This window comes from Lagopus muta, chromosome Z, assembly GCF_023343835.1.
Source record: "Lagopus muta isolate bLagMut1 chromosome Z, bLagMut1 primary, whole genome shotgun sequence".
NCBI lineage: Eukaryota > Metazoa > Chordata > Aves > Galliformes > Phasianidae > Lagopus > Lagopus muta.
Window position 1 is genome coordinate 71,435,754 of NC_064472.1, and position 22,626 is coordinate 71,458,379.

Here is a 22,626-nt window from a genome sequence, read left to right on the forward strand (position 1 = left end):
TTAGAGAACATGCCCTATGAGGAGAGACTGAAGGAACTGGGGAAAAGGAGGCTGAGGAGAGACCTTACTGCTCTCTTCAAGTACCTGAGAGATGATTGCTGTGAGAGAGGGCTTGGTCTCTTCTCACTGGTGACAGGTGATAGGACGAGGGGAAATGGCCTCAGGTTGTGCCAGGGTAAGTTTAGGTTGGATATCAGGAAACACTTCTTAACAGAAAGGGTTGTTAAGTACAGGAAGAGGCTCCCCAGGGAGGTGGTTGAGTCACCATTCTTGGATGTGTTTAAAAACTGTTTGGATGTAGTGCTCAGGGACATGATGTAGTGGAGGGTTGTTAAAGTTAGGGTAGTATGGTTAGGTCATGGTTGGACTTGATGATCTTGAAGGTCTTTTCCAACCTGAGTGATTCTATGATTCTACTATTATTCTATCGCTTGAAACATGCTGATTGTAGCAAAGGAGGGGGCGGGGGAGGTCAGATGGTGTCTCACAGAGAAGGATAACCTATTATTAAGCCAGATAGCAAAAATTCTCCCTGCCCAATATGTAAATGGCATTCACAGGTAGCTCTTTGCAAACAAAAACTGTCTAATTTGTTGTAGGAAACTAGTATACATCCAGTTCTTCTATATTGTAGGTGGATATGTGCAGAGTCCCACAAAGAGTGTTGTTTGCAATGTGGCATGAAACAGCTATTTTCCAAGACAGAGTGCAATCAAGGTCATATTTAAATGCTAAATCGATAATTTGAGAAGAAATTTTGCTTTCAGTCAGCTATGGGATGGTAAACTGGAGATTGGAGCAGGATGTGGATGTATTAGTCTATTAGGGCACTGTTCATTTTTAAAACCAGAGTTATTGACAACATTTATTTGATGGGACTGAGAAAGGAATTTAAGAAACTTTTTTAATCATTGCAAGAAAATAAAGACTTATATCATTGCTAAATATCACCACTTGCACTATAGTGATACAAAGATGCCCTGGAAGAAGAAACAAAATTTAGGATTCTTTTACATCAGCTTCCAGATTTCTATACGGAGAATGTTTGGATGTATGTAACCCCCATTGCTGCTGTAATTAAATTCTGGAGGTTTTTCTCACAAAAGGTATTTTTAAAGGATGTTTGTCATGAAAGAAATCTGTCAATTGTAGCTGGTGGATCTCCATCTCCACTTTGCATTTCTTCTGAGCTTAGGCCTCAAAGTGCAAGCTTCTGGTCCCTAACTAAAGCTGGAAGGAGGTGTCACACTCTGCAGAGTTACTAGTAAAAGCCTTGAATGCCATTTTGGGCTGTACACAGGAGAAATATCGAACTGCACCACAGCTAGTTCTATTTTGGCAGCTCTTGTGATTTTCTAGTGAGTTTCACAACATCTCCTATTTTTCTTAAAACCTCAGCTACAGAGTTAAGTGACTACATGGAAATCTCAGCTTTCACATAAAATAGAAAGTTGAGTTCTTAAGAATGTAAGGAAAAGGTAGAAGTGTGATGCAAGAGCAAAAATAGAATAAAAAATAGTACATAAAATTTGGTAGCTGTCCTTACTGTCTGAATTTTACAAGTCAGATCTCCACCTCATTATGGACTCAACAAAAAGCCAAGTTCTTCCATACCAGCCAGTGAGGATGAACACTCTGTTGCCAGCTTGGTCATCCCCCTGGCTACCCCAGGTTGTGGTGATGCTGTGCATCAAACAACAGATCATTTCCAGTGGATGACAGCATATTTTTCTAAATCAGTAATATCTTTGCCACCAACTTGAGATGTCAGTAACACATTGTCATCAGGAAGCAAGGCTGATAAGTTTCAGGCAATAGAGCTGCCAAGAAAGTGACTGAATGCAAATTAAAACTTAACTTTTGCTTGGATCTATGTGGCTTCATTTTCAACTGTCTGTAGCATTTCTTACAAAACCTTTCATCATTCTACAGTCTGAGGGTCAAGAAGACAGAAGTTCCTGTAAAGGGTCCCTTTTCACTTTCAATAGCCATGATCTGCTTTAGTATTTATGATTGTAACAGTGATTTTGCCAAGAATTCCCTCTGGAATAATTTATTGTAAATTGTGATGTGATAAAAGATGTAGCTGGTAATTGGGGCAGATAGCTCCCGTGTACACTGTATCTCAAAGCTGATCCTCTAGAACCAGAGCGATCCAAAGAGACTGGACCACAGGAAAGAAAAGTCAGAACAAGAAGGATATACTGTCTCTACCCTTTTTGAACAAAAAACTGGAAGGCAGAGTTAGTTTCAAAAGTGGGTATGAGTTAAGTTCTGGGTGAAAAAAAGATCTGGGAGAAGAGTTTAAATTCAGTTGAGACTTTTGTACAGATAGGCATCAAACTGGATGAGAAAAAGAGAGACTGGGGTGGTTGTAAGGACTTGCACAATTATGACTTTCTTTCCCTTTACATTTCTAAAATGCTCTCCTATAGTGTGACAAACAGATGGGATCCACCCACCAGCCATTTATTGCCGACACATCCACTATATTTAGAAGCATGTTATGAAAATATAACTTACCACACACAGAAAAGATAAAGGAGGGAGGGTGACAACGGAGACTGTATTTTCAGGGTACATTTTTAATTTAACCCCTCACTGCTGTATTATCTATTCTAGTCTTTCTGGAAATCTGTCCAAGAATTTTCTTTCTGGAGAAAAACTGTAAGCAAGGTTGGTGGTGAGGGGGAAGAAAAGAAACATGACACACAGTAATGAGTGATATTAAAGATGTGTAAGAACAAGCACATGGAGGATGAGCCAACAGTACAAGCTCACTTATTTTTTTTTATCAAGGGCACTGAGAAAACATCTAGGACAACGGTGGCACAGTACTATCAATATTCTTTTCCATAATACATTAACCTTTGCTGAGTGTACCTTGCTACAAAAGTGCTTTCAATGCAGCTTCAGTTTGGTCCATGACTGCCATGCAAATTCTGGTACACTGAACTGTCAGGCAATGCTTACAAGAGAAAACTTTGCCTGCCTCCATTATGCCCAGTTACCCTGCAGGAGCACAACATGGTCTCGCTCCATTGCTTAACTTTAAGGTATGCAGTGCCAGAGGTAAAGAGGTATACTAAATTATTTGATCAGGGAAAACTTCTTTGAGGGTTGTGGAGCACTGAAACAGGATGCCCAGAAAGATCGTGGATTCTCTTTTTCTGGAGAAACTCCTCTGCAATCTATTCTAGGGACCCTGCCTTAGCAGGAGGATTGGACTGGATAATCTCCTGAGATTCCCTCCAGCTTCTACAATCCAGTGACATCAATTTGGTAAAGAAACAAAGCATTAAAGGAGGCAGACACAAGTTCAGTCGCAGGCACAGATTGTTTAACATCTGATGCTTTACACTGGCAGGCAGAGTAGGGGTGAAAATTTAAACCTGCACAGGCTAATTGGAAGTTAGAAGGCTTAGAATTACTTTTGCTGATGGGCTGGCATGCCTTTTACAACATGCAGCATTCAGTGAGAATGGAAATAATACTACTCTCACATTTACAAGGAAACCTCTGTTACAGAAAGAAGTATGGAAAAAAAAAATCTTTTCTGATAAATCTTACATAGCTTTTGACAAGATGGAGTATGATGTAATGATATTTCCTGAAGTCCTGTGCTGAGAAACTGGCATTCAGAGAAGATACACACATTAACACATGGGTTGCCTTTATCATGGTGCCTCACATTGCTTGCTGTGAGGATGCATCTTTATTGAGAAACTAGCTGGCTGACAGTCCTGATAATTGGCAGCTGTGGAACAGCCCTCCTTCCAAGAGGCATAGTAGGAAACTGGCACCAACCCTCTCACCTTTTTGGCTCTCTTCTCTGAATCTTAACGGCTTTAAAAAACTCAGAATTTCCCAACACTTGTCCAAGATCACAGCTTGAAAGGTAAAGACAAAAATGATCCATTCCTCTGCCAGGGTTTGAAAATACATGCCACAGTTATGTGATTTGTAATACCTTGGACAGAACAGTTCTGTACAGCTAAGAATATTTCCATCTCCACTTCTCTTTCCTAAAGTCATTTTATACCAGATCATAAATGTTTTGGTTTTTTTTTTCAATCTAAGGGTTAATATTTGGCCTATGGCAATATCTTCAGAGCAGTCTCTGACATGGAAGAGAAACAAATATATGTATATAGGTGGAGTTACAGCAGAGAAAGAAGTGCAAGCTGTCATGCCCTAGGGAAAAAAACAGCTTGCACTTCCTCCTCTGCTAAAAGGACATTCTTATTTTGCCTCCAGAACTAGAAATAAGGATGAGGCATGAGTTATTCACAGCAGATATGCAGCACTGCACAGTCAGTGTGCTTGGGAAGAAGGTAGGTAGGTAAGGCAAGACCCTCAGCTCACCTGAAGTCCTTCTGCACTCCTAGTAGAAATAGATCACTGGATTGTGGGAATTAAGGTGGGAGCCTTGGACCAGTTAATGTGGTCACCAACTGCAGGGTTCAGAGTGCAGCTTGCTAAAATGAGAGTCTAACGACCCATTACTCATTGAATGTCCATGGGTAAATCATTTCACCTCTCTCTGCCTTCACCTCTCTCACCTTCCTGCTCTCTCTCTGGTCTCTACTCTTCTGGTTGCTGACACTGCATGAGTTTGCTGTTTGGCTAGTACAATAGGACATAGACCTCTGCTGCCACTGCTCTGATGACATCAGTGAGCGGTAAGGATTCCTCCTCTCCATTGCCAAAATATAAAGACCACCCTGAAATCTCTCAGAAGGTACAGAATGCAGCTTCTTGCTTTGCCTCCCTTGGAACATCAAGTTTCATGGACTGCGGGAGGCAGAGTAATGAACCTCTGGGAAGCACATGGGTTTCTTCTCCCACCTTCAAAGCATTACAGACATAAGGCACACAGTTTTTGCATCACTGCTGTGCATCAGTAGCTGTCACAATCTGCATTTTATAGGAAAGGATGGGGTTGCAATTTAAGTGGAATTAGCAACGCTTTAAGATGATTTCATTCTTTTTTTGAATTGTCAGTGCTGTGAAATCCACTGGCTTGTTCTGTATTCCAACCTAGTGAGCAGATTTCATTTCTCTCCTTTCTTTTATCTATGTTTTATGAGACAGGAAAACAACAAATAAAATTTCTTGAACTTTAAAAGCATAAAGACCAATGATGCAATTAATGTTTAAAAGGATAAGTGCAATTTTCCCTGTCACAAAGTGGGTGTTGTATTTCAATCCCCCACTTGTTAGCTGCTTCAGGAAAAAGCTTAGCTTCTCCCTATAGGATACTCCAACTCTCCTGGAGCTAAAGCATTTCAATAAACACCTGATTTGCCTCAATGCAGATTCATTTTGAATGTCTGACAGATGCAAAAGCCAGAAGCACTGAAGTTTCACTATTTCTTTTACACCAGTTGGAGAGGTATTTTGGATACATATGAAGCAACACAACTCAATGTATTTTCTGAAAGTTACAGGACTGTAAAATGTCTTCTGCTGAGCATTTAGAGTTAGTAGATACTTCTGGCAATTTTGGTCTTACTTATTATATATCTGGAAAAAGAGATGGGGAAAGAGCTAGTCCTCACCAGAGAAAGTGAATAAGAAGTGAATAAGAAGTGAATAAGAAAGTGAAAAAGAAATAAAAAGGAACTCATAGTCTGTGACACTCTGTAAAAAATTTTGTTAACTATAACGCAGGAAAAATATATATTTCTGTAGGTAAAATATGGGATTTGGATGGTGGGAACTTTGCAGACAATATCTGAACCCAGAAATATGAACAAGCAGTGAACAACCGCATGAACTCCTTTCTGAAATGGAATTTGAGGCTTCACACTGAGTTTGCTAAGACTCCTTGGCATGTACTTTTGAGTGGTATGGAGAGCTAATGGATGCCATACACCACAGCACTGTGCAGAGGCAGCTGTTCTCATCCTTACTGCTCTGTGCTGAACCTGGAGCAAGTTGCCATCTTGCTTTTATTATCTTTGATTTCTGGGGAACACCCATCTCAATAAATACCTGATTAGCCATAATGAGGACTTGTTTTGCATACCTAGGAGATCAAAACTTTCATGTGCAGCTCTGTACAGATGTATGCACTTTGTATATCATGTATATCATGTCCTAATTATCCTCTGTGCCTTTTAGCCAAGGAAAACATCTCAAATATTTCATAGAGGAAATGCATTTATGGTGATCTTTGAAAGACAATACATCTTGAATTTGTGGATGACATTTACACTAATCACTTTTCAGAAAGTGATGCATTTCACATGAAGTAATCCCAGCACTTGGACAACCAAAAACAATATTGCCTTTTTTATTTAGTCAAAAAGATTGTGGATTTTGTATTATTTTTAGGGGAGCTAAAATGGTCTAAAAAGGAGTTAATCTGTAAAATCACCAGCCAAACTAGATTAAACAGTTTAAGATTCTGGAGGTAGCTTCTCCTACAATAAAACAAAAGGTTGGCACTAGCTCTGCCATCTTTTCACTTTTCTAATTACTCCGTATCTCTGGACCATGTAATAAAACATGTAATGCTTCAGAAATATTTTCACAAGAAAACCAGCTACTCATTGTTCATGGCTAACATGGGATTTTATTGAGTTAAAAAATGCTGTTAATGAAAATAGAAACTACTTAAAATGCAATGTAATACTAACACCCAATCAACAGCGAAAGCTCTCTCTGGCTACTTGCTTAGATATGGTGTTCACTTTCTTAAAACATAGAAGTAGAGTGCCTGTTGCCCTTCCAGAAAGCACACTTAAATGTTTCCTGTATATACATGCCAATCTGGAGAAGCTCGTTATCAGTATTCCTGAAGCTGAGCTTTCCAAGAGCCTTTGACAGTTCTTTCATCCTAGAAAGAAACAGCTATAGCTTATGACCAATTCCTTTCTAGATCCCAAATGCTTCTGAGGGATCTTCTCCAAAGTTTCACGTTGATTTGCAGAGGCAATTGAACAGCAAGCTAAGTAGGACAAAAAGAAGAACAGTGAAATGTTGTGACAGCATTGCCTTCATTTGCTTCTGCCATCACTATCTTATGCTGCTTGATAGTGTGTCTTATTCCCTTTGATTTTTAGCAAAAGCATAAAAAAAAATTCAGCTTTCATAGTTTCACACCTCTCAGAATTAGCAGAGAAACCACAAACAGGAATTCCCTGGAACTGAAAATCCCTCCTGCTCTTTTTAATTCTTCATTTTCTATTTTATTTTATTTTATTTTATTTTATTTTATTTTATTTTATTTTATTTTATTTTATTTTATTTTATTTTATTTTATTCCAAATAAAGCTCAGTAAGATGAGTGGAAGGCAGGGGAAGCTTAATCTGCTAAAAACTATTAAAAATCCAGGCTCTTGATGATGTACAAGAGATGAAGACAAGAGCAATGGCTGCTAAGAGACCCAAATTCAAAAAATTGTATTTGTGCTATAAAAGCATGAGGATGAATGAGAACAAGTGGTATTTGAGATCTTGTACTGTTTTTCACACAAAAGTCTGGATTTCATGTGGGTGATTTTAGCCACTTCCCCACCATGTAAATGCACTGCTAATAGGAGTTCATGGCAAGTGGTAACTTATCCCAGATTCTGAGGAAGGACGAATTTCGTTTCTGTATTTATTTTGAGACTTGTTATTGGCTGTCTGGGAAAATCTGACCTAGATCTGTAAAACAGCTCATATCGGGTGCTACACAGGAGTCAGAAATAGCACAAACACCTATGGGATTTATATGGGTCTGCTCCAGCTTGCCACTGAAATCAATATAAAACTTCCTATTAATTTGATAGGAAACAGGGCAGGATCCTACAGCAGGAAAAGAGTCTACATCAGAAATCTACATCAGTAGATCAGAGTCTACATCAGTACATCAGAAAGGGTACAGACACAATTGTATTAGTCAACATTCAGATCTCCAGTGACTGATTACCCATACCCTTATTCTGCCAAAACTGCAAAGTAAACCAATAAAGCTTCAGACTTCTATCACTGTGATTGGATTAAACTGTTCTCCTGGGTCTACAAGTATGCACATCTCAGCTGCCAGCTCTCAAGGAAGCACTGTGCTTGGCATGGCAAGCAAACAGACTGATTGCAGAAGAACGCTTGATATGTAGGCTCCTTATGATTGAGTGACTGAACGACATCTGAAAGGAAACAAAAATCCCGGTAGCTCACCGTAGGAGAGCATTTGGAACATTTAAAGAAGTAATTTTCTTCATTGCATCAAACAACTCTGACTTCTACCTCTCCTTTAACATCCATTTCATAGAGCTGTAGAACTACAGAATCACTGAGTGGCTTGGTTCAGAAAGGACCATAAAGTTCATCTTAGTTATAATCCATCTGCCATTGAAAGGATTTTCTATTTTTTTCTGGTTGTTTCTGACACTCTGGAACTTTCTATTTAGAAAGCCTTCCTTGAAGACTAACATGAAGAACTGGTCTAAGCAGAGTATATCTTGTTGTGCCTCGTGGGCAATGGTTCTGTTCATACACACCAGCCTGGCTACCTCTTCCACAGCATGTCAGACTGCTGAGAAATGCTCCACTGTAGCCCTCTCATCCTTCCTTCAGAACTGCTGTCCAGAAATTAGTTAGTGCTGAGTGTTGAGAATTCTTTGTTTTAAAGGAAGTGAAGAAAGCAGGTAGCCTGTCAGTACTCTTTTTGACTCTGCAGTTACTTCAAACCAAATCCAGGTTACAGGTATAACAACTGTGCTACAATGTCTGATTCAAGCCCACAAAACCCATCAAATGCTGAAGGAAGGTCAGTCCTGGAGGGGCCGTGGTTGGTACAGGCTTCCTGTACAGGTTTCTCCACTTGCAGCCAACAAGATGAGTCATGAAGCAAGCCGTGCATGTGTGGCTTTGTGCCTGGTGAGCTCATCAGGGTCACAAACAGCCTGATGCCATTTGTGACCATGTGGATGTCATCAAGTTAAAATGCTCTCCAATCCATGCAGATATCAACAGCTGGTAAGCTGTCACATAATCTTTTTGGGTCTTACAGCCTTACAACCAGCCACATCTGACAGACACACAGTTGCCTGGTCAGTGTCATCCACGCCAACACAAAATGAAATTACTTCACCACGTGATGAAGGTACGTGTGTTTTCAAAGGAACAGAGGTTGTGCATAATCTCTGTTCTCTTATGTTTCCAAGAGGGTGTAGTTTGTCACAAAATATCACAAACTAAAACCAAGCAGAAACTGAAGCTGTTGGTACTTTGACCAACCACCCAGTTTGTTACACTTTTTTTTTAGGACTGTTTCCAAGGGTGGTGTGTCCACAGGCAAAGAAGGATGCTGTAGTACTCTCCCTACAGAAAGTGGCCAAATGCAGAAGGGAATGCTTCCAAATAACTTGAGATTTCTGAAAGAGTTTTGACAGGAGTTTCCTGATAACTTTCTTCAGCTCAGCAGAGCTCTCCGTCCAATCTTTACTAGCAGTGGAATAATCTTTGAAGCAAACCTTATCTCCCTTTCTATAAATTATAATATTATTATACTGTTTCAAATGTCTGAAAAAAGGTTGCCATTAATTTAAAGAGTCACCTGGTCTGGAAATTACTGATTCTGGGCTAAATGCTGTGTGGGACGTAGAGCCCTGTGAATTACTGAGAGATACACAGAGGAGGAGATGGGCATTGTTCACTGTTAGGGTAAGCTAATCATAACCTTTGCTCAGCATGATATGAAGTGATGAGGATATAAGCATTAACAGAACACTCAAATTCTGATGTTATTATTCTTTGGTAGATCAGGAAACTGATAACTGATAACAGACTCCTTAGCAGGGTCTGATGTGTTAGGACACTGAGATATGGCTTCAAACTAAAAGGGGAGATTTAGATTGGATATAAGGAAGAAGATTTTGACAATAAACATGGTGAGGCACTGGCACAAGTTGCCCAGTGAGGAGGTGAATGCCCCATCCCTGGAGACACTCAAGCGGTGTCTCTGAGCTGATGGAGCTGCAGGTGTCCCTGCTCATTGCAAGGGAGTTGGACTGGATGGCCTTTGAAGTCCCTTCTGACTCAAACGGTTCTATTATTCTGTGATGAACAAAAAGCATGAAAGATGTGAACAGTTCTCTGTTTCACAGATAAGTAATCCTAAGTGAATGCAAGTCTAAATTTTGTATTTTCTGGAACGTCAGCAATAAAAAACACACATTTATCACAAGGAACTGCTATTTTGCAGCTATTTATTAATACAAAAACTTAGTGTTCAGAGATGTTAGCAGAATTTCTCAATTCACTTTTTAAAAATCAGAAACTTCTTTTTCCTGGCTGTCTAGAAGCTACTTCCTTAACTCAAATAGTTTACAGACTTCTCCAGAATGCTGGGGTCAACTTATGTGCATTCTTCATTCAGCATTTATCCCAACCAGAAGAAATGGTTGTAAAGATACATATTACCATGCCAGAAAATGAATCAGCCTTATACCCAAGCCCACATTGCTAAAGGGCAGTGAGTCTTTGCATATGCTTATATTTATTAAGAACAAATACTTGATTAAAAGCCAAGCATTAGTTTTTATGTCAGCATGGGTAAGAATTCAAAATAGATGACGGTTTAACTCCCAAACACCACATTGTCCACAAAGAGCTGCCAGTATTTACCAGCACATCCAAGAGTGTAATTCTGTACCAGTGCCAGAGCAGGAGACAATCCAGTCCCCTACTCTGCCGTTACTGCAAACTTACTGACAACTTTGATGCCAGACTCTTGCATCAGCCTCCAAAAGAGGATCGTACTGGATTAGCAGAGATTGTTTAAAAAGGAAGTGCCAAGGTCTGCTGCAGCACAGACCACAGAGAGCCAAACAGAGGTGTGGGGAGAAGCTCAGCAGGAGTAGCCCTGCCCTGGCTAGCTGGGGTTTCACACTGTCTGGGAAGAGCAGCAGCTCCTAGAAAAAAGCACGTTCATCTTCATCCAAAAAGAGCTCCCCAACCTGCATTGGTTGTTTGCCTTTTCTTGTGCAGAGATTGATTGTTTTTGTTGGTAAAGAGGAATAAAATTTACACACCTCCGGCATCATACCTTGTGGCTAAGTAACAAAAAGCATCTGTATGTCAGGAGCTACGTAAGTCTGGAGTGTCACTGCCAAAAGCCTATACCATTTCACTGTCACTGGACTTAGTGATCACTGTTAACCCTTAGAAGCACAGCCCAGAATTTGCAGCAGAAAAGACTTTTCTACTCCAAAACAAATATAGGATCAGGGCAGGAGTAGCATCCTCATGCTCCCAAATCCAACTGCTGAAAGATGCCATTGATCTGGAGCACACACAGCATGTGCTCACATGCCAATGGGGAGATGGCAAGATTTGAGACCATATTTCAGTGTTATGTTACCCAAATAAGGAAGCATGGGATTGCATCCATCGCTTTGCTGATTCTGCTAGTGAAGCAGACAAGCAAATCCATTGTCTGGGCTTCCTTTTTCCCAGAGGTAAAAAATGACTCTGGAATTTTTGCAAAGTTCCTTGAGATCCGTGCACAAAGAACCTCAATAATACTATTCCAATGAGTGCTCATTGGTTACTGAGTGTGCACTGGTTTGCGCTTTCCTGAATGAATGAATGATACAGACTGGCCATCTCTGCAGTTAATGCATTTCACAAGAATTTGGTCAATGGAAGGTTGCATTTCATTCTCTACAAGAGTAAAACTCTTTGTAAAGCAAAAGTTAGATACAAGGAGTGGATTCCTGCAAGAGTAAGAGTGTTTGCATTGGCAAATATGCCCTACAAGGAGAGACTGGGAACAGGAACTGGGTCTGTTTAGTCTGGGGAAAAGGAGGCTGAGGAGAGACCTTACTGCTCTCTTCAAGTACCTGAGAGATGATTGCTGTGAGAGAGGGCTTGGTCTCTTCTCACTGGCGACAGGTGATAGGACGAGGGGAAATGGCCTCAGGTTGTGCCAGGGTAAGTTTAGGTTGGATATCAGGAAACACTTCTTAACAGAAAGGGTTGTTAAGTACAGGAAGAGGCTCCCCAGGGAGGTGGTTGAGTCACCATTCTTGGATATGTTTAAAAACCATTTGGATGTAGTGCTCAGGGACATGACGTAGTGGAGGGTTATTAGAGTTAGGGTAGTATGGTTAGGTCATGGTTGGACTTGATGATCTTGAAGGTCCTTTCCAACCTGAGTGATTCTATGATTCTATAAAAAGAGAGTGAGCATCATGTGTGCATCATCTCAGACCCATGGCACTGCAATCACATCAATTCTACACTGCATGTAAGCTCCAGTGTTTCATCTGTGACTTCAAGCAAATGCCTACTTCACTCTGACCACAGAATGTGACATCTCTGTTGAATTACAGTCCAGATTGGCTTTGTACAATATTTTCCAGAAATGTAAATCTTTCTCAACTATTTTACTTTAACAGAGACTTATGTAAAAACAAACAAACAAAAAAACCCCAAAAACACCAAACACACATGCATACACACACACACATGCACAAATTCAACCAAAACCACACTATTCTCTCCCTCCCCCCTCCCCGCTCTCACCCTCCACCCCAATTAACACAAACATTTTGTTTCAGACTCATTTTGGGAAACTTTGTTTGAAAGGCACAAAATGAAATCCAGCATCTCAGCTCCTTGTCTGTGCTCAAGAGATGTTGGTGATGTGTTAAGGGCTAGGAATGTGCTGTGGAAACTGTTCTAAATTTAAACAGTTGATTTTGGGTAAGTCTGGAGACTGTCTAGAAATTTCTCAAGAGCATGTTGGTTTCTGGTTTCTATTTGTTCCAAGTTTCACTGATATCTTGACAGCAATATTTTTTGTCTTATTTCCGCTTCTCTTGCTGTCATGTAAACATTTCTAAAGCAACAACTCAGATAGAACCTGAGACGTTGTTCAGTTTTCAGACATTATAGAAGTTTCTCTCTGGCTTTTGGCATAGAGTGAGCAAAGGTTATACCATTTTGAGCACTGTACACCATTTCCTTCTGTTTCACAAGTTCCAGAAGTCAAGACAAGATACAAGTGCTCTGAGGAAGGTCTCCTGTGAAGCTGTCTCATGATATTGCTGCAATCCAGGGCAGGACTGCAGGTCTATGTGCAGGGAAAGCTCTCTTGAGATATTGCAGCAAATGCAAACTTAACTCTTCCTCTCCCACACTGCCTTCCACTGAGGTATACAGGAACCTCACAGGGTCATATTGTGCTCACAAGATAGACCTCATTTCGATTTAGTTCATGATAATCTAGTTTGCTCTTACTAAACACACTCCTGGAAACAGGCGCAGCAGGATGCAGCCTCCTGGCACTCTCCTAACCTCACCAGGTCTTCCTCACTGTACAGTTCTCAATAGGTCTGTCAAGGCCTCACTAGTCCTCATGCATAAGGGGCTTGTAAGCACTGGAGTAGGCTCCCCAGGGAGATGACTGAGTCACCATCCCTGGATGTGTTTAAAAACTGTTTGGATGTGGTGCTCAGGGACGTGATTTAGCGGAGGGTTGTTAGAGTAGTATGGTTAGGTTGTGGTTGGACTTGATGATCTTGAAGGTCCTTTCCAACCTGATCAATTCTTTGGTTCTACAATTCTATGATTCTATGCTTTTTTTCAGCTGAGAGTTCAAAATTTCTATGTGTCCTTCAATGTATAGCTACAGCTATAGAAATAGGAATGTTTTTTTTGTTTGTTTGTTTCATAGAATCATAGAATCACCAAGGTTGGAAAAGACCTAAAAGTTGGACTGGATGTCCAACCGTTCACCTATTCCCAATAGCTCCCACTAAACCATGTCCATACATCAGATACTCTGATGTAAAGCCTTCTAGAGAACAAGATAGCAGAGTAACAACTGTGATTAATCTGAACAGTAAATAGAATTGCAAATGGGACAATAAGAGAATAATAAGGGGAAAATGATTAAATTACTTATCAGTTATATTCAAGTAAACTCTGGAAGGTGTTTTTTTAGCACTGAAACTCTGGAAAGCACATTAAGTTCCAGGAATGTGCTACAGTAGCTACATAGGATGATTACCCTGGGTCAGACCATCCAATCCATTATTTTATTTTGGACAGTGTCAAAACCAAAGATCTCAAGAGCATAACAAACACATGTAAAACTCTCTATTGCTCTGCCAGCTTCCAGTAATTTGCAGCTCGCTTATTTACTCACTTGCTCATCTTACTCACTTATTTTCCGTGCAGAAAAGGCCTGACCTTCTTAATCTTTCTGCATGCTTTTCTACAGGACTGAAAATAACTGAATTCAAATGCATTTGATGGTGTGCTTAATTTAAAGACTAAAACATCACTTTCTGAAGGCACAAGAAACTAGATTATTAAGTGATTGCTGCAAATATGCACTACTGATTAAATGAATTTGCTACATTTTTCCATTTGATCTTCAACACCAGGAATTTCAATTTTCATGTTATGCCTCTGGCATAACATATACAAATTGTGGAGAAGTTTTAGGTTAATATAAATTCAGACAGAAGTTCTACTAGTCAGGACTTTTAATTTTGCAGGTGAGTAGGGAAAAAAGAAACAACAAAGACAGGATATTTGTTATTCTGTCAATAAGTAGTGCTCAAATTTATTGATATCAAATGATATCATTCTATGCAATTATATGATTCTATGGTACTGCAGTCGCTGAGGTTCCAGCCCAGGAAAATAGGTCGTTTGGGTACCAGTGGAGGTGATACCATAACTATACTGATACTACCTTTCCAGAAAATCATTTCTATTGCTATTCCCAAAGAGCTGTTGAAAAACTGTTGCAATTTTGTAGGTATGGGTACCGGCCTTCTTTTTGGAAGGCATCTAAGTCTGCCCCAGGGTTGGTTTCAATGGTGTGAAGCTAATCTTGGTGGCTGAACAACAGTTCTGTTTTCATTCCCTCTGAATGATGTCCCACAGTACCTCCCACTCCCCTTTCCATGCCCTCCTGCACTTGATGCAGTCCTGCATCATTCCGCCTTTACGCCCGCTGTGCACAGGTGTGAAGGAATTCATTTAAAGAGGATTCCATTTCCCAAATAATCCAACTTGTTCTGAAGGGCAACTTTTCACCATTACTTGCTCCTTCACATTCTGTGTGCTATCATCACATGATAATCTTGATTTTGTTTTTATGTCAGACTATGGATAGAGAACATGTTGAAGCCTGGAAAAGTGGGTTCATGAATCATGGAATCACAGAGTCATCAATGTTGGAAAAGACTTCAAAGATCATCTGGTTCAACTGTTAACCCATTCCTACCACGTCCACTAACCATGTCCCTCAGTACCACATCTACACTTTTCTTGAACAACTTCAGGGATGGTGACCCACCGCTTCCCTGGGCAGAACATTCCAGTGTCTGACCACTGCTTTGAAGAAGGAGTTTTTCCTTAAACTCAACCCGAACCTCTGCTGGTGCAGCCTCAGTCCATTTCCTCTCTTCCCATCACTGTTACCCAGGGGAAGAGGCCAAGCCCCATCTCACCACAACATCCATTCAGATAGAAATAGTCAGCTTTCTGCCTTCAGTCTAAGGAGCAAGACTCCTCGTCAGTCGTCTCCTTCATTAGCAACAACTTTGGAAGACCTGTCAGCTAGCCAGCCCTTAATCCATCTAAGGTGTACCCCACATGTCCAGAGAGTGCTATTTTTAAACAACAGAGTACTGCAGTACTAAATCAAACATCTGATGACGTTTCAGCAACATTATATCCAGTTCAACAAACTTGTAATTGCACAGATGGAGAAGAACAGTCTTTACTGACAAGAGTTATCTTTGACACAGCTACCTGGATGTCAGCAACAACTTTTCTTTAATATTTCACTTACTGGTAGAGCTGGGCATTGGTAAAGGCAGAGCACTATTACTAGTGGGTTTACTTGCTAAGAAATCAGTACATTTTAGCAATTTCCTCCTTGTGTCTGGAGTCTGTGTGGAGTCCTAACCTGAATGCCACTTCTAGCTCCTGTGCTGATAGTTGCTCTAGTGAAGGCTTTCTCCTTGGTGTTTAGTCTCCCAGTGATTACCTTTAGTTCATACACATGCTGCATCATACAGACATTTGTACCTTGAATGCACTGATACACACATTCAGTGCCTTCAACTTCCCAGGTTTATGAGTGCTATGTAAGCTATGGAAAATATTTACATTGTGTAAATGCTTGCCTATAATTAGGCCACTGTCTGATAGTGATATCTGCAGTCAGAGAGAATGGGGCTGTAGTGTAAACTGCAGGGCCATGCATTTTACTTGTCTGAATTATAACAACCACTTGGCTCACCTGTCCCCTGAATCTACTGGCCACTGAGCAGACTTCCTCCAGCACCACTCACATGCCAAACTTTTGAGCTACTTAATGCAGACATATTCTTTAAGTGAAAAAAATGTCACCTTTTCCACTCAAAATTTAACCCACTGCCCTGTCTTCAGCAGAAGAGCACACTGAAGCGTGCTGCAGAAGCTAATTGATAAGAAGGCTTTCAGCTTCTTGTTGGAACCTATTGCTTGCCTCCTGCAGGCACTCAACTGATGCTGAGGTTGAAGATAGACTCAAAAAGAGGTGGTAAGGATGCTGGAGAATGACAGAAGGATTTGCCACTACAAGGTGCCCAGGTGGGAGATTGGAGGTGGCCTCTGATGAAAGAGGGATCAGAAAGCAAACCACTCCTGGCCATCGAGGTCCTTCCCAGAACACAGTACTTCTGCGTTTTTCCTAAACAGAGACCTGAGTTCCAATTCCCAGTGGCTGTTTTGCATCTCTCCACTTTCCATACTGGACTGCAATCAAAACTAGCAGGGTCTGAAAATCAGAGCTTAAACATGTGCAGTGGCTTTAGCAACATATCTCTTTAAAGATTCCCTCTCTTTCTCTCTTTTTCTTTTCCAAAACCACATTTTCTATTTTTAAAGGCTTATTTAGCTTTTTCCTCCCCTGATAAATTAACCATAGCATCCAAGCTCTCCACAGTCCTGCGTGTACCTCAAACAGCTCTCCAAGACACTGGCAAAGCTCACGGTTTTCAGACCAAAAATGAATGCACACAGAGGTTAAGCACTCACTGCTGGCAAAATAAGTGGCTGGCCTGTGTTCACCAGTGTTCAGATTAATATCCTGACAGATCCCTCTTTTCCACTTCCCATGGCACTTGTCCGTGTGCCAGAATGGCATACACTATAACTGTTAGCAGTTAGGGTAAGAAAGAGCAAAACCAACTCTTTGGAAGTTGTCAGCCTTCTGGTCTAAATATTCACATTTCCATATCTAGATTTTGCTTTCTTTAAGTATTCAGTGGTGGGCACTTAAAATTTATTCTTCTCTTCCTGACAAACCCATCTGCCATGGCAATTGTGAAGTCAAGGAAATGTCTACAGGCAGCAGTGTTCAGCAGTCCAAGCACTGTGGTAGGAGCTTTTCTCTCTGTATGTTCAGCATTCATTGCAGAGCACTGATGCAAGCATTTGCTCACCTGAATGAAATACTGCAGCTTGTGTAGATTGTTTTTCCACTGATAACTCTAGAGGGAACACCAGTGCCAGCTTTCTCTTGTTCTAGAGAAAAGACATGCAGCTTATGATGACTGACCTTATTTTTGCCAACCAAGCGGCAGAAAAGAAATACCAAACTCATGTCACATGGCTCATCTGGATGCAGCAAAGCTTACTCTGGAAATAACCTTAACTGTGTTTTGAATAACACCTGTGACCACCCAAGTGCAGGAGAAAAGTCACCTCATTATCTTGCATGGAAAACCTGCTGCTCTGCGATGTGTAGGCCATAAGCCACCTAATAGACCCATGCTCAGATTGAAATAAGAAAGAATGTTTTTGATGCTGAAGTTGAATTCTTTCAATTTATTCCACTGCACATATCACCACATATACCACATTTTACTTGCAATCAGCCTAGCAGGTGCTATAGAAATAGAAACCATAAAGGAAATTTACAGAGAAAATGAAGATCCAGGTTCTCAGGGTCCTTTCCTAGCAGCCTAAGCCTACTCCAAGAAGCTATAACACACCAGACAATAATTATATCTCCACAATGGCCTCAGTGGCGTGAAATGCAAAGCACCAAGAAGAAGAGCATCTGACTTACTCTGCTGCAACACGTAGGGATGTCTTGTGGTGTGGCAGTGGGTGCTGACTGCTATGCAGGCAGGAAAAGCAGCAGTAATGTAAACCTTTTTTATTTATTTATTTTTTCAATTTGGAGGTGGAAGTTTTCCAGAAACATGCACAGCAGCAATATGCTGAGCTGCTCTGCAGCACAGCTCTCCCTTATTTATTGCTGCAGGAGCCCAGAACCTGAGGCAGTGACAAGGGTTAGCTCCAGAGCAATCCCAGTGCTTTCATTTGGGGAACTGGCAATGCCATAGAACTTTGAAACAGCCTAAAAAATTTACCTACTTCCTGCTGCTTGAATATTAAACACTCACAGTATTCCCCCCTCACCCCCCCTTCCCCGGAGCACACGATAAGCATTTGGTGTTTTCCAGCGAATATTTCAGAGAGGTAAGAAGAAAACGCAACTGTCTGATTTATAACTGGTTATTTTACATCTCCATGGGCTCATCAGCAGAGCAGAGCACGCAAAGCAAACAGCGCGGAGCAGCACCGCAGTAGCGGCAGCAGCAGCCATGCCTCCAGCTACAAAGGACACCCGTGCTCTCTACCGGCTGCAGCACGTAGCATCTGTTGATCGCAGGAGAGGTGGCAGGAGATGGATGGCCACAGCTCACGCGGGATGTGCCGCATGCCGCAGCCCTCCCGTGCCAACCGGGAACCGCGGGACCGGGTGATGTGGGCTACGTGGGGCTGCCCCACGGTGAGCCGGGCGATGAGCTGGCAGTGCCTGCATACCGAGGGATATGGTTACCCGCAGCCGGGCCCGGCCCCCAGGGGCATCCTTGCCCACAGTCTGCAGCGGTTCCTCATTACGAGTGACGGCGTGAGATACGGAAATGAAAGTTTTGGCTAAAATGGGGCAAAACGCTGCTTAGACTTCTCCCCTGGCAGGACGAAACTGCAGACGATTTGCCTGAAAGCATGCATTCAGCTATGGAACTGGGACGACAGCTTATCCAAAACGTAATTACACGATTCTGATAACGCAACGCTTGTACTTGATGGTATTAAAAATTAGTAACACCAGAACCGCTTCCTGCAGCAGAAACCGCCCTGCAGTAGATCCATTATGTTTAACTTCTTAATCAGCTCAGCTCAGCTCCAGCTGTGTGAATACACCCTTTTCAGCAGAGCACGGATTTTCTCCCGCAATCTCCCCTCCTCCCCACTTCTTCCCTCTTTTCTTCTCCATCATCAATCTTCCAAGCATGCCGCTGTGCGCTCGCGTTTCCCTCCCGCACGTGTCAGCTCAGAGAGCTTCACCGGAGCCCCTTCCCCAGCCAAACCCTGCAGGGAGGCAGTAACCACCGCTCCCCGATGAAGAACTCAGTGCACAACTTGGCGGCGACCCTGCTGCCCATTGCCCCCTTCCTGCGGCTCCCTCGGCAGCAGACAAAAGAGCAAGTAATGCAAAGCTGACTTACTGCTATGGCTTGGAGCCTCTCCCTGTGCAACTCTGCTTCCGCCATCCTGGAGAAAAGGACACGGGAGGAGAGAAGGAGGCAGCAGGAAAAAAAACCCGTGCCAACACAACCAAACAAAAAGCAACAAGAGTGAAGCGAAGCACACACTGCAGTCACCCGGGGGAACTGGAGTAATTGCAAAGAAGGACGAGCTCCCGTGCAGTAGTCAGCCACTTTTGAAGGCGCTGCGGGCTGGCTCACGGTAGGATCATTTCAGTTGCTGGACCAGTGCCTGCCTCGCTGTCTGTCTCCCAGCTGTATTACTAACTGCATTTCACTGCAGCTTCTGTGCGCTGTTGCTGTCACACAAGCCATGTATGCACTCTCACAGCAGCTGAGCACAGGGAGAGCTCGCATGGCTATAATTTTTTGCCTTGACGTCTCAGCTCATTTGCTCCTCCTATGGAGCGCTGGGTCGCGGCAGGAGCTTGACATCTGCGGTGCGCACAGACCCGCAGGACTGCAGCAGGGGAGCAGTGCTGCTGCACCTCCCGCACAGGCGGGCAGTGGGTCTGCGGGGATGCAGCAGCCTGGTGGGGCTGGGGAGGGAGCGCCGAGGGGCAGTGGAGAGGGAGTAAGCATGGCTGTCAGTAGTAACAGGGCACAGAGCTGCAAGGAGTGAAGAGCACATGTCAGGGGAAAGGAAGGTGGCTGTGCATGGCACGTGTGAGAATCCATCTCTGTCAAGTGACGGAGCTGCAAGTAAAAGCCGCCTTGCTGGAAATCCAGGCTGTGTAATAGGTAGGGAAGGAGGCAGGAGGGGAAAGGAGACCAGCACAGTGATTTTTGCAGCATCATCTTTGTTTTTAGCTACAGCGTTGGTTTTACATTCTTCAATTGGCAACTCCTTCACTCCTCTCTCACTTAGGCTGAAGAGCCACTCCCTCCCAGCCCCATCCCACTGGGTGCCATAGCACAGCAGGCACAGGACTGCCCTGTTGGAGAAGTGTGCTGTGCAGCAGAACCAGTGGCTTCACAACCACCTGCTGACGGACAGGCAATCTCCATTGTCATGGGAGAGACAATCTGGAGGTCACCTTGTTTCACTGAATCATAGAATCATAGGACCATAGAATCATTGCAGTTGAAAAAGGCCACTAAAATCATCTGGTGCGAACCTCAATGCATCCTCACTGTGCTCACTAACCATGTCCTTCAGCATCACATCTATTTGTTTCTTGTACACCTCCAGGGACAATGACTCCAACATTTCCCTGGGCAGCCTGTTCCAGTGTCTGACCACTCTTTCTGAGACAAAATTTTCCCTAATACCCAACATGAATTTCCCCTGTTGTCAGCAAAACTGGGTCTATAAGCAGCATGGAAACCCCACTTTCCCACTTACTCCCTGCTTTCCACAACTTCAGAACAGCAGTTGGCTCCATGCCCAAGGGAACAAAACTGAATTTGCCAATTACATGCGCTGCCTGGGGTAGTACACACATTGCTCCCAACGCACTGGCACAGTCTGCAGACACTGAGACTCCTTGCATGACCTCTGTTTCTCATGTGCTTGCCCTTTGGTGTGCCTTCCAGACTGATGTTTTACCTCTCCGATGGCTGCTTTCCTCCTTCAGCTCCATTCCATTTGCAGAATGTGACTTCATGCATCTCCATGTCCTGGTCCCATTGCCTCTCTGGTACCAGGCTCCTTCCCTCGTGATGGCATATCAAAGTGACTTCTTGCTTAGCTCTGCCTCTGTGAAAGAGGTCCTTTGTTGTACCAAAGACTCGCAGAATATTGCAAAACCCTGGTAATCTCTGTGGCCAAAAGCAAAGTTTTACTGCAGTATCCCAAGTGAGTGGTGTTCATAAATAGTTGTCAGGGTGGGCTCACAGCTATGGGAAATGCAACAACACCAGGATGTTAAACCAGGATGCTCTTTCAATCTTCCAGCTTGGCTTAAATAATCTGTTGAATGGCATCTGACATATAGCTTATTTGTTCACTTTTGGCCTTTTGTTTTTATGCAGAACTTCCTTTTCTGTTGTTGTTGCTGGCTTTCACAAAGGTCTGCGCTTTACTGCTTATATTACTACAGTTGGTTTTGAAATACCCTATCACACATGTTGAGACACCTATACTCCCACAGTGCACTGAGAACTTACATGGGCAACTCCTTCTGAGGCTTGCGAGTTATGCAATTAAATCCCTTCAATACCCTTCTCATGTTTTGCTGTCAAGCCTTGCCCCAGGGAGGAATTCAGCTACAGGCTGTACCCAGCAAAGGTCAGGGCATGACTGGTGCAGGCTGTGGCTGGAGTTGGGATCAGGCCACATCCACCCTGAAATGCAGTCACATTTGATGCTCTTTCCTTCCCTACAGCAACTCTGCAAAGTACTGGGGGTTGGGCTCTATGATCTCTAGAGTTCCCTTCCAACCTCTACAATTTTGTGATTCTGTGATTCAAACATAGGTTTAAACACATTTTGTGAGCTCTTATTTAAGGGCATGGCGCTCACTCCATGATCATCCTACCTCCCCATTAGCTGCAGTGCTTGTTGCAGGTGATGGGTGCACACCAAAGAGGTTTGCACCCCACCTCATCTGGTGCAGAGCAACTAATGGAGCATCTGCTGGATGGTTGTGTGAGCACCAAGCACATTGCTGCTGTGAAGGAATGGCTGTGGAGCTGTTCTCCAAAACTGGAACTGGGGAAGATTTATCAGAGTGAGACGTGATGCCCTGTCCCTGGAGGTGTTCAAGGCCAGGTTGGATGGGGCCCTGGGCAGCCTGGTTTAGCATTAAACATGGAGGTTGGTGGCCCTGCATGTGGCAGGGGGGTTGGAGATTCATGATCCTTGAGTTGCCTTCCAACCCTGGCCATTCTGTGATTCTGTACAACACTGTTGGTACCAAGAATATTGTGTTATTGGAGATGCGTGCTGATCTTGTTTCTGAAAGTTCACACCAGAAGGTTAACAGAGAGCACCCTGGTGGGATGAATTCTGTGAGGTGCCTTAGTTGGCCATGACGTAGCCTGTGGAGTTTTGTTAAATAAAGCAGCTTAAAATGAAACAAAACGTAATTCAATTATTTACTTTCCCCCCCAC

At 42.7% G+C, this 22,626-nt stretch overlaps 1 protein-coding gene across 4 annotated transcripts in view; it reads right to left on the reverse strand.

The window, feature by feature from the left end:
- Positions 1-20,031, reverse strand: part of PALM2AKAP2 (PALM2 and AKAP2 fusion) — a 248,699-nt gene extending 228,668 nt beyond the window's left edge. For 3 of the 4 annotated variants that reach the window (XM_048932439.1, XM_048932438.1, XM_048932435.1), the window contains exon 1: positions 19,533-20,031. In XM_048932439.1, coding sequence (XP_048788396.1) covers positions 19,533-19,577 — 45 coding nt within the window. In that variant the 5' untranslated portion in view covers positions 19,578-20,031. The remainder of the gene's footprint in view (positions 1-19,532) is intronic. The other variant, XM_048932436.1, reaches the window with a different exon arrangement.
- Between the last annotated feature and the right edge of the window lie 2,595 nt (positions 20,032-22,626).